Consider the following 12,530-nt stretch of genomic DNA (forward strand, 5'->3'; position numbering starts at 1 on the left):
CAGTATTCCCCTTACTCTTTACATTATACTTGAGCATTGTTTTGTAATCATCCCTTAAGGACCCCCTCTGATGAAAATCTAGTTTTTTGACTGTGCTTTGACCTGCTGTAGCTTCCCCATGTTCCTCACATCCTCATCTCCCAGCCAGGACATTTGTTTAGGAGGTGTGACTGGAGCCACAGGGCCAGCACAGAGAAAACCCTTTAACAGATTAGCTAGAATGCTGCTACTAGTTACCAACAAAAAGCAAAGCTGTCAGCTTGCCCACAGTGGTGTGTAGCTTTTATGTGCCATGTATGTGTGTGTTACATATTGCCCTGTCTACAAAATGAGTTTATGTGCTTACTTCATGTCAAAATTAGATGCTGAAGGCTAAATGTCACAGATGATGCATGTGCTATCAGAGAATAAAAGCCAGAGTGATGTCTAGCAAGATGAAAAACAGAGATCTCTTTAATGTAAAGATTTGTTCTGCATTGTCAGTGCAATGTCTTAGCCATTTATCTTCCAGTGAGCTTTGAATTCTCGCACTCACTCTCCATAGAAGGACTGTGAGGCAGAGCTCATTTGCTTTTTTTTGCTTGAATCTTCATTGTCATAATTGTGTTTGAAGCTGTTTTGTTTCAGCTTTGTGATTCAAAGCTCTCTACACAGTGAAGTTGCACAATAATGTTGGCCTGAGATCAAAAGGCCTGTCATCTAAACAGAATTTGGTGTTCAGTCTTCCTGATGAATTTCTTCTCTGTAGATTTGCTCTGAGATGCTTTGATGTGCATACAGTACTGACAGTGAATGTCTTGGTGCCTGACATCTGTCACAGGAGTTATTTTTACATCTGGAGCACAAAATGGCACTTTTGATTAGGTTTTGTTGCTAACTTTGCTTGATTAATGTTGCCCTGGTGTATAATCAGACCTAACTGTGTTTTTTGTTTTTGTGCCATAATCCAGGCCTCATGGAGCCGGGGACCCGACGCCTGCTGTGCACCAGGGAGCTTGATCCATGCCCGGTTCCCAGCAAACAACCATAGAGGGTGGGAACCTTAATTACCCTTCAATTCCTCTTTCCCATCCCTCCCCCTAAATTGCCCCTGTGGTGATATTGTCCTTTCCTGACTGTGGCTACAACATGATTGGCAAGCTGAAACAGAACTTGCTGGTGGCCTGTCTGGTCATCAGCTCGGTCACAGTCTTCTACCTGGGCCGCCATGCCATGGAGTGCCACCATCGCATTGAGGAGCGCAGCCAGCCAGGCGGAATCCTGCCTCTCTCAGCGCTGGGCGGCAGCATGCGAACCACCTTACGGACAGGCCAGAATCTCAGCACACCTTTTGTTTACAACAAAGACATGCCACTCATCTTCATCGGTGGGGTTCCTCGCAGTGGGACCACACTAATGCGAGCTATGCTAGATGCCCACCCAGAGGTGCGTTGTGGTGAAGAAACCCGTGTCATCCCACGTATTTTGGCCATGAAGCAGATGTGGAGCCGCTCGGGCCGGGAGAAGATGCGCCTGGACGAGGCGGGTGTGACAGATGAGGTGCTGGACGCTGCCATGCAGGCCTTCCTGCTGGAAATCATTGTCAAACACGGTGAGCCCGCTAACTTCCTCTGCAACAAGGACCCTTTTGCACTGAAGTCGCTTTCTTACCTGGCCAAGATCTTTCCCCGTGCCAAGTTTGTGCTGATGATTCGAGATGGACGAGCTTCAGTGCACTCCATGATCTCACGGAAGGTGACCATTGCTGGCTTTGACCTAGGCAGCTATCGGGACTGCCTTACCAAGTGGAATCGGGCCATAGAGACAATGTACACTCAGTGCCTGGAGGCAGCAGACAAATGTCTACCTGTGCACTATGAACAGTTGGTCCTCCATCCTGAGAAATGGATGAGGACACTGCTGAAATTTCTTGACATTCCTTGGAATGATGCCGTCCTCCACCACGAGGAGCTCATTGGGAAAGCTGGAGGAGTGTCTCTCTCCAAGTAAGTAAAGCCGTCACCAACTACAACAGGGAAAATATTAAAAAAGTGACAATAAAACATAAAAAAGACAAAACATTAGTAAATACAGTGAAACATTAATAAGAGCAATAAGAAAAGGGTTCTACAAATACCCGTCTGTGCAGTTGGGTTTTTAAAAGCTTTTTGTTCTGAGGCATTGACTGAGTTGTTCTGACAGGGGAGGGAGCTTGTTCCATAGCGATGGGGGCCAATACATTTGAAGCATTGTCCCCCTTTGTTTTAAGTGTGGACTATGGGACTTTATCAGCATTGATTCTCTGATCTGAGGGATCGAGGAGCAGAATAAGAATAATAAAATTCAGAGATGTAGAGAGAAGCCAGACCCTGAAGAGATTTAAAAGTATTTACAATCATTTTGAATTGAATTCTGTACTGAATGGGGAGCCAGCGTAATTCAGAGGGGATGAATCAACTGTTATTGGGCAATTGCTGCATCATTCAAATGAATCAAGTGAACACTGAGTTGCAAAAGTCCAGGCAGGGAAAACTGTGGTGTGTATAAGCTGTTCAACAAGATGATGAGTTGTCCATGATTATGTTGGTAGAATAGAATCTCCAGACAGATGTTGTCGACTGCAGTTGAACTTATTTGAATTGCAGCTACAGTTATAGTAATTGTAACAAGAGAGCTAAATATCACTCTGACTATTGTCAGTGGGTCTTAATTCCTTTGTTTATTTATTTATTTTTAAAGTCCTGACGAGACTTGTCCGTGGCATTGCATCCAGACAGAACTCTAATTTTCAAAGTAACTACAACATAGACCTTTGTGATGCCTTCCAAGAATAGATTTTCTCTACGCAGTTCCCACGAACTGGAATGACTACATTGTCTACTTGTTGGGTCTTGTTTGCTGTATTAGGGTTGAGTACACTAATTTGTAAAATAGGGGTCAGTGGCCTCTTGTCTGTATGCTGAAACTAAGCATGGGGGCAACTTAGTTTCTTCCAGTGCTCTAAATGGTTTACGACCAGTGAGGACACACTGAATCATCGTCCATCTCTGCGTCATGCTATGATTCATTTTCAGTTCGTTTTTTCTCAGAGATTTCTTCACATTTTGGACACTTAAGCCATTTGGCATGCAGTTTCCTGGAAGCTGTCTGCTGTCTTTGTCATAATGTGGGTTTTTTTTTTGTATGTAGCAACAATGTCTACAAAGGCATCCCTTCATTCTTCCTACAGCTGCAGCTCTATGAAAAACTCATTGCAGGGGTTATAGTGGATAAATAAATATTTGGTGTTCTAAGAAGTTGGGGTTTCCGCCAGGCCCACAAGCTCCACATGGTAAACCAGGCCTGTCAGACACATCACATTCCCACTGCAAAAGAAATGAGCTTGGGCATGCCCATGTCAACTTAGTTTTTACCTACTTAGCCTGGAGGGGAAAGGAAAGTGTGGACTGTCTATTAACCTCGAGAAAAGTGACATGCAGGTAAGCACTGTGTCACGTCATGGTGAAGTATCACTTTCTATATAATCTCAGTTCCTGTAGACCTTAAAAATAAGCATGAACCTCTGACCTTGAAATGTATCCTTTCCATGTTTTTGCAAAGCCTTCAGACTTTCCATCATTATATTTCACTTGGAAATTAAACATCTTACAGCTGCTTCACAGTAAGGAACCTACTCATTAGCGACTTAAAACATATGAGCTTATGCCTGTACTACTGTAGTATAGGCAGGTCATTCTAATGGCCATGCCTGGTGGCAGGGTTGTTTTGGTTTCACTGATTTCGGAGGTTTGCCTCTGGAAGTTGTTGAGGAAACTCTGAAGGGGTGCAACCCTACTCCTTGCCTCTGTCTGTCCCAACCCCCCACCCCTCTTCCCCTCTGCTGCCACTGTCTTCCTGCCACGTAGCACCAGAACACACTCCATATCATCTGGAGACATTTGGGACACATTTTGTTATTGTCTGCATATGAAAACTGAGATGTTTTTGATTATAAAGCTTTGCCTCAATTGAACAGTTTCTCCTTTAAGTGCCTCTTGTCTTTACTGCACTTCCTCATGAACTCATCCCACTTGCCCTGCAGTAAAAAATGAGGATAGAGCTTTTTTTTCTCTCTTTCCCCCATTTGACAGTTTCTGATTGACTACATGTTCCCTGCCTTTTCCTTCTTACATTCCATGGTGTTTATCTGTTTGACTATGATTTAAAAAAAAAAAAAATCATTTGAAGAACAAACAGGTAGCAGAGATGATAACAAAGAGCAGAGGGCAGCAATTAATCTCAGCCATGGGTCAGTTTTTTTTCCACAAGAGTACCAGTGTTCGCCATCCATGGTGTAAACATTAAAATTCTTATAATTTATCTAAGAATGAAACTGGTTTATAAAACAATTGGTCCAAGGATTGTATCATAGAGCATATTTCATACTCCCCGAAAGGTATATTCTGTGTTGTACTAAGAGACAGGTTGTGCACACACAACACACAGTAGCTTGCTTTAGGAAGAGCTGAATGCCAGAAGAGCTACTGTGATTAGTAATTTAAAGGATTAGTTGATCATCACAAAATGAAATGGCAACTATTTTGACAGCATAATTCCCTGGTTGCATCTCTGTGAGAGTTGACACAGATTTTTTATATAACAGTGAACTGAATATCTGAATATCTGTGCATCTGTGTAAGTTCACTGATTGGAAGTATTAATGTAAAATATAAGTGGGGAAATCTTAACATTCATCACAGGGTCAGCTATTTTTGTTGGAAGTCAAGATTTATCTCATGGAACATAGTTTGCCTTCTGTCTTGTAGAGGATGACCAGGATACCCAAGTTTAGCCAACTGCTTCTTTAAAAAGGCATCAAGGACATATTTAACAGACAGCTTGACAGCAGCTGACCCCAGTACACAGCTATAATTATAAATAATTCATCCCAATAGAAGAATGTCTTTTTTTCCCCCCCAGTCCTTCTCCGATGACGTCAGAGCAGTGGAATTTTCTCTCAAGGTCTCTACCGCAGCACTGATGTTTGCTGACACATGAGCTTGGACCTACTTCATGTGGCTTCTTTACTATGAAGCCCACACTATATGCAGACGAGGCTGGCAAGAGTCGTATACCTGTTGATCACACCAGCAGCCAGGCAACAAGGCTATGACACGTTTAGAAATTTCTTCAGTGTAAGTGTCAAAGCATGTCCTGACACAACAGTCAAGTTGCTGCTCTGCTCCATTTTTATGGTTGTAGATGAGGTCATGGGAAAAGATGGAAACCAGTGAATGAGGAATGGCAAGTAGAGCCAAATTAATTACTACAATTCTAGGAAAACGGTGCGTTTAAAGACATGTATGTCCAACTGAGCATGCTTGGCTCTTTTCTTTTTTATGATTTCATCCCATTTCATCACTCTGAGATCAGTTTAGTATCTGAGTCTGTTTTCTTTCTTGTCACAACTCAGCCCTCACGCGATGTTCAAACAGTCAGACTCCATGTTTATCACACAACTTCTACAGATCATACCTCGATAGGTGTGATAAGAAAGATACCTTAATGTTTTGTACATGGGAAGTGTGTGAGAGCAGTCAGTGTTGAACAGTTGCAAATCATGTTATGCTGCCTGGGGATATGCTGCAGTGCTTAGACAAGCGTGTTAGCTACGACTTCAGTTCAGTCTTGTGTTTGCTTGTTACTAGTAGTTTGATTTGGCTTGTTTTGCAGACTTTTATCTAAGTCAAATATCAAATCACTTTGCAGAGGTTATATTAGCACAAATCACACTCTTCTGCTGTTTATCAACCAGTAGACAGAGTATCATCACAGTTATCCTTCATCTCTTTATGCGAGGGACGTGAAGATGATTAGTATTGATTGGACCAGCGGTGTAAACAATAGGTCATCTCTAAAAAAAATACCATGATACTCTTCGGAGCCTCAGGACATCAGAAAAATATGAAGCAATCTCTTTAAACTAAAAGCCCTGTACATTCAGAGAAATATCATATATTCTTTATATACTCACAATGGCGTAGTTTTCAATCTTGTATAAAAGGTGTTTCAGATCTGATTTGTACTGTTTTACTCCCAGTCAGGACTTTTAGATGAGGGTTTAATCTTCAACATTTCGTCAGACATGAACTTAACTAAAACCCTCATTTTAATGCTCTAAACCAAACCGCAAAAGCTCATCTTAAGATGCTTTCATGCGTGTTGTGTTTAAGCTCAGCTACCATGGAGACTCTGAAGCCTTGCTACAACAACACTGAACTGATATGACTCAATGGCAAGGACCCTTGAGGTTCTCCAAAAGGCCACTATGCCCTTGTCTCTCATAACACTTCTACTATCAATTGTGTCCAGACTCCTCAGTGGTCATGTTTGAATAAAACAAGGCACTGAGTGTTTAACCTTTTTGTTAGCACAACTACAGAATGCTACAAGACTTGAAATGGAACAAAAACATGATGGCAAAGCAGACACACAGAATACACAGAGGGAAAGAGAGCGATAAGAGCTCTTTGGGATCCAGATGCGCATCTGTGGTCATTTAGTGCACATGTCACCCCTCCACAAATTGATTCCCATTAAATATTAATGAATGGGGACCTGAACCAGTGCCCTGTAGATGAGCATGGAGACACTGTCCCCAGCTGTGCCTGCAACAGTGGACAGGACACAGCGAGGTCCAAGATTAATTCAGATACAACAGTGATTTCTATGTTAAAAGGGATTTACCATGTGATCAGTTTAATTACACAGTTGTCAGTTTCTGTTGGGTGCCCACTACCCACCAAACTGAACATACTACATTTGTTTTCCAATTATCTTGGGAGTATAAATTAGTGGAATAAGCACTTGTAATATTTAGTTGGAACAGAACCTGTACATTCTCTGGCCTCCGTATCACATTCAAAGCCACAGCTCTGTGTTGCTGTTAGTCAGACTGAATTGCCAGTTTGTTTCATTCATCCAAACATTGGATTTCAGTGACATTGTGAGTCATTCTCAGTCAACAAGAAGTCATCATCATCTATAGCAGAAAAGATGTTACGTCAAGAGCTGATGTACAACAATCTGTGACAATGCATCATCCCATCTTTGTGGCCATTTCATGGACTACTATAGTTTATCAGTCTGGTACAGGAAGGTGACCTCCCCATTTTTAATGGTGTGACTGATTGTCCAACCAGTGAGGTGGCCTTGAGTAATTATGTTTTTTTTGTCAGAAAATAGTGAATATGTCCATCACAGTTTCCCAGAGCCCACGGTGATGTATTTAGATTGCTTGTGTTGTCTAAACTGCAGTTTAAAACCTGGATATATTGACTTTACAATGATATAAAACAGATATGCAGCACGTCTGCAGGGCGCAGCAAATGTTTGACAGTTTCATTTTAAATGTAGCTAAAATGGTTAACAAATAGTTCAGCTTATTTTTTGTTGATTACTAATCAATTACTTCTGCTCTGTATTAGACCCATTTCCGTTGAGTAAAAAATACTTTTTTCAAAAGACAAGAACCAAGGTGTTGTACTGCTGTGGTTTATTAACTTATGAACAAACAGGCAATGATCATGAAGAAAAAAGAGACAAAAACACGCAGCATCTGGTTGCACAAAAGCAGTTTGCAAGCACTGATGACACAAAACTGATGTTTTACATCTGATGGTCACTTATGGATTGCAGGTTGCCAGTCTATCACAGGGCTGCGCAGAGAGACAGACAACCAAGCACACTCACATTCACACCTACGGATAATTGAGCATGTTTTTGGACTGTGGGAGGAAGCCGGAGAACCTGGAGAGAACCCACGCTGCAAACATGCACACAGAAAGATCCCAGGCTTCCTAACGTGAACCGAGGATCCTCTCGCTGTGAGGCAGTGGTGCAAACTACTGAGCCACCGTGCAGCCCTATCTGTTATGTGTAAAATTAATATAGATTAAAAACAGAAAATCACATAGTCTACTCATTTTATCTCTGTATTTTTCTTCTCTATGTATTTATCTATTTTTAACACCAAAACGTAGCTAAACTAGACCTTATGCACAATGAGGCATCTCTACTTTGTGAGTGTATGATAACATTAAAAACACCAGTAGTAATGCCGTTTTAAAGGTTTTCCCTCCGTATCCATTAGGCACTCGTTCAGAACACAATGTACCTGTCTGTTGGTACAGGCTTTTGTCCATCGTCATACCTTTTCCCTAAATGGGTTTGATACAATTTGTTGGAAGAGGAGGCCAGCCACAAGTAGCCTTCAGGGCAACGCAACTACCTTTTACCATCATAAACATTTTTGCCCCACCTCCTCTCAAGTACTTTGCCCGCAGTGCATTAAAGTCAACCCCCATGACACCTGGCAGAAAAAGCCTCTTGCCTACTGCAACCACCACCACTCTCCACCACTGTGCAACAGCGGGTCTCTATCTACATGAAAATCTCAATCAGTGGGCAGCCAGGCCCCAGAGCGGGACCTTGCCTTAGCATTAACATCAATTACCTGGCCTTGATTTAGTGGAGGCCCTGCCTAGCTCAGAGACTTGCTCCATTACTTATCCCAGAACAGGGAGCCATTCCATCCTCCCTCCCTAACTCTTCATCCTATTTGCAATCTTGATGTCTCTATCCAATTCTCTCTTATCAGCCGTGGGTGATACAGAACACCACCTTGGGTAAAGGAGGCCCAGCGATGAATAATTGAGAAGCTGGAGGCCATTAAGAGCATCAGCCTGAAGGGAAGTGGTCATGTGACAGACGGAATGGTTTTTTGTCACATCTCATTCAAAGCTGAGAAGAGAAGTGGGCATGCGTAACTTGTTCATCTGTATCAGTGCAAATGATTTAAGATTGCCATCAGTCTTAAATCAAACAGGATATTTAAACCTGTGAGTGTCTACCTAATTGTATCATGCTGTTGAGTGTCTGTATCTGGCCTTTGGCATTAGACTTGCTCCACAAATGCCTTTTTTTTCCAGAGTGGTATTAAAGTCGCATGTCATTAGTGCTAATTAATTCATTTTAAATTGTGATATAAAAGTGGAAAATTGGAAAAGGAGAAAAAACAGAATTCTTTTTAAAATTACTTGTGTAATTGCTAAAATAAGATGAATTAACCATGATGTTAAAGTCATGGCTGTATACTGGTAGGGTTGAACAATTAATTAATTCAACTCTAATCAAAATCACATATTGAAACAATGCAATTTGTGAACTACAGATTTTGATATGCGAGATGCAACTATTAGATAATTAGATAATTGGCATTCAGTTTTATCGACTGTGAGTAGATTGAAACTTCCAGAGGCTGTTTATGGTTGTCCATTGATGAATGTATACTACATGGTTCATAACATAAACCCAGTTTCTTTTTTTAATATCCACACATATATCCACTAATTTATGCCAGGCTCCTTGTATGGCTTCACTTCTCTGATGGTGTCTCATGTGCTCTGTCACGTTTTAAATCTGTTACACAGTAAATATGGAACTCTAGCTTGACTTTAAAAAAATACATCTCAAGTCAAATTGCATTATGTCTGTATTGTCATTCAGCCCTGGAGAGTGGATTAGTAAACAGCACAACCTCTGCAAGAGCATAGATACAAAACAAGCTTTTCCTTAAAAGTTAAATCCACTATTACTTTTTAATTCATAAACTTAACCTTCAACCCTAAAACCCAATGGTGCATTTGAAAAATATGTAATCTTGGAAAAATTTTAAGAAAAAAGTAAGTCAGACACTGTAAAAACAGACAGACTGGTCGGGGTTTAAACTTCCCATTGGAAAGCTTGACCAAAACTAAGGTTTAAATCATAATATTTAATCAAAATCACTTTATTTAAATGCCAATTAAAAATTCATCAAAAATAAACTGAAAAAAGTATATATATATATATATATATATATATATATATATATATGATAAAAAAATGGAAAAAAAGATCAAGGAAATTTGACGTTTGCATTTTGCTTGTTTCACTGATATATGATCTTATAAATATGTCATGCTGCACATAAGACATTTTTTTAGCCATAGTTGTGCTGTTTCCTTTGAGATGAAAAGGACTTTATATTGCAGTAAAGAATAAGCTCACAGAACATAAAAGATGTAAAAATGTGGGAACAAGAAACTGCCTTGGGCTCAGAGAATTAAACGGCAATTGTGGCCTGTGCAAAAGCTTGGGCACTCAATCAAGTCAGTGTGTTGAACAGTTCGTTTTATATCAGCAAAGGTATAATAATCAACCAGTTGAAGCAACTAATTTCTCAGGAATATGGCCCTAAATAATACTTAGTCATTTTCATGTGAGGGTTTAGTTTTCGTAAGTCTTTGTTGTGTAGAATGTTTCTAATTTAACCCAGAAAAGTGGAACCATCAATACATGTCATTATATGGACATTTTATTTTGATAGTGGCATTACTTTGAAAATTGTGTTGCAGTTTAGTGTCATTTTGTACATGTATAGAAAACGTTTTCATTTACAGCATGCAATCATTCAGGTCACTGGGTATTTGTGTGGCAAAAGAGGGAAATTATACACTATAAATCTGGTCCAACTTTGATTAAATTTCTTTAGTCTGTGTTGATGCTGCTGGTGAGAAAGCTTGGACCGAGTGGGACTCTTGGCCTGTTAACCATCTTTGAATGTATTACTATAGACCAAGGGTTCCCAAACTTTTTTGGCTTGTGACCCATTAAAAAGAAGCATTATCTACTTCAGACCTCTTGTCACATATTTTAGATTTAGTTGGTTAAAGAACCATACAGTCGTGACTCGATAATACGACCCTTAACAATCTGAAAACCTTGCTATCCGACAGATTTTTAGGAAAAACGGAACAGAACACATTAAAAATCGCCTTAACATACCGACAGCCTTGGATTCTGACTCCGACATGACATTTTTGTCACAAATCAGGATAACGGCGTATTATCTGACTGAACAATCCAACAGATTGGCTACGTTCAGACTGCAGGACTTAATGCTCAATTTGGATTTTTTTTTTTTGTGAAATTTTTTATTTTTATTTTTTTTGTGAGTTTGTTCTTATTTCCAAATAAATGCGACGTGTATGTGATCTGCTGTGTGAACTTCATATGACCCAAAAGTGTTCCACGTGCACAGAAGAGAACACAGCAACGTCACACGCAGCGAGCGTGCTCATTGTTTGCAGAAGTAAACACGGATGGTAACGGTGGAGCGTATCTGCCACTCCTCCGCCGCCAATAGTGGAAACAGAAGTGTGATCGCTGTCCTAAACTGGCATCAGCAGCCAAGTACTGCCTGCACATTCTGGCCACTTCCATCCCATCGGAGCGCCCCCCCTGACCGCGCTGAATATTCGGATATTCATCATTAATTGAGCCCAGAAAGTGTTTTTCGGACCAGCCCTACTAGTCATTATGACAGCTATAAACAATAAATATTAACAACAAATGAGCCTTCAAGCATCAAACCCTCCTTGTGTCTGGACCTCCGTCTTGACAATCCGACAGCCTTGCTATCCGACATAAAAGAAGGTTTTACATTTAGTCTCGGATTATCGAGTCACGACTGTACATTTGCTATCTTATCCCTTGGATCATCTGCTGTCCTTCAGATTTTTCTAGGGACCACTGAAGGGCTTCTGACCCACAGGAAACACTGCAATGGATAATGCAACTCCCCAAATCTGCCACAAGTACTTTGGAACACTCAAATGTCAGATTCAAATTTTATTTATGAGAAAGTCTGTTTTCGAAGCTGGTGACAGTGTGTTGACGTGACTGCTGGCAAGGAAATGACTCATTTCTGAACTGCGACATATCTGCCCAGTGTTCTATATGTAGCGTGTGTTGTTGTGTGTAGTAGGAGACCTTCAGTTCTTTTTTCACCAAGGTTGGTTGCATCTAACATGACGATGAAGCTTAGCTGCGTTCACCACGTTTTATCTTTATCAGTTTATGCTCCACATTAACACTTAGCAGCCTCTTGGGTCTTGATGGAGTTACCTAAAGTGATTCTCTACCCATTTGTTGGGAGAGTGGATATTTGGATCATGGCCTGTCTCTCAGAAACCATCTTCACCATCCTCCTGAGATGACAAAACCAGCTCACTCTATTAATCATGCAGGAGACTATACCGGTGCAGTGTAAAGATTCAATTGCAAAGTAAATGGATTAGAGGAAAGTGAATTGCTGTATTGAAGTATAGAGTCAGACAGGAAACTGCAGATGGTAAATAGACATGTGTGGGGGAAGAGAGTGACCCAAAAGAGCTATCAACAACCAGGAGGATAAAAAGAAGTGGCTTTTTGGTTGCGGTACAGCAGAAGAGGCTTTTATTTCAACATGAATGACATGGTCTTCATACAGGCTGCCTGGGGAAAATGAAAACATTGGAGTGGATTTAGAAACTCACTCATTGTCATTCTCCCAATGTTGTGTACCCATGTACTAGACTAGACTTTTAATTGTGTGTAAACCTCACTTTTATTTGCAAAGTAAAAATTTAAAGGAAATGAGTGACTTCATTCTGCTCTCTTGTAACTCTGAATTGCAGCTTTTATTTGTA

General features: G+C 40.6%; 1 protein-coding gene across 2 annotated transcripts in view; it reads left to right on the top strand.

Moving 5' to 3' along the window:
• The window catches only part of tpst1 (tyrosylprotein sulfotransferase 1), a 52,732-nt gene that overhangs the window by 13,939 nt on the left and 26,263 nt on the right, over window positions 1-12,530 (top strand). For both annotated transcript variants that reach the window (XM_008299173.1, XM_008299174.1), the window contains exon 2: window positions 951-1,985. In XM_008299173.1, the coding sequence (XP_008297395.1) occupies window positions 1,129-1,985 (857 nt within the window). In that variant the 5' untranslated portion in view covers window positions 951-1,128. The remainder of the gene's footprint in view (window positions 1-950; window positions 1,986-12,530) is intronic.

The sequence above is a fragment of the Stegastes partitus genome, unplaced genomic scaffold (genome assembly GCF_000690725.1).
Source record: "Stegastes partitus isolate 25-593 unplaced genomic scaffold, Stegastes_partitus-1.0.2 Scaffold1385, whole genome shotgun sequence".
Lineage (NCBI taxonomy): Eukaryota > Metazoa > Chordata > Actinopteri > Pomacentridae > Stegastes > Stegastes partitus.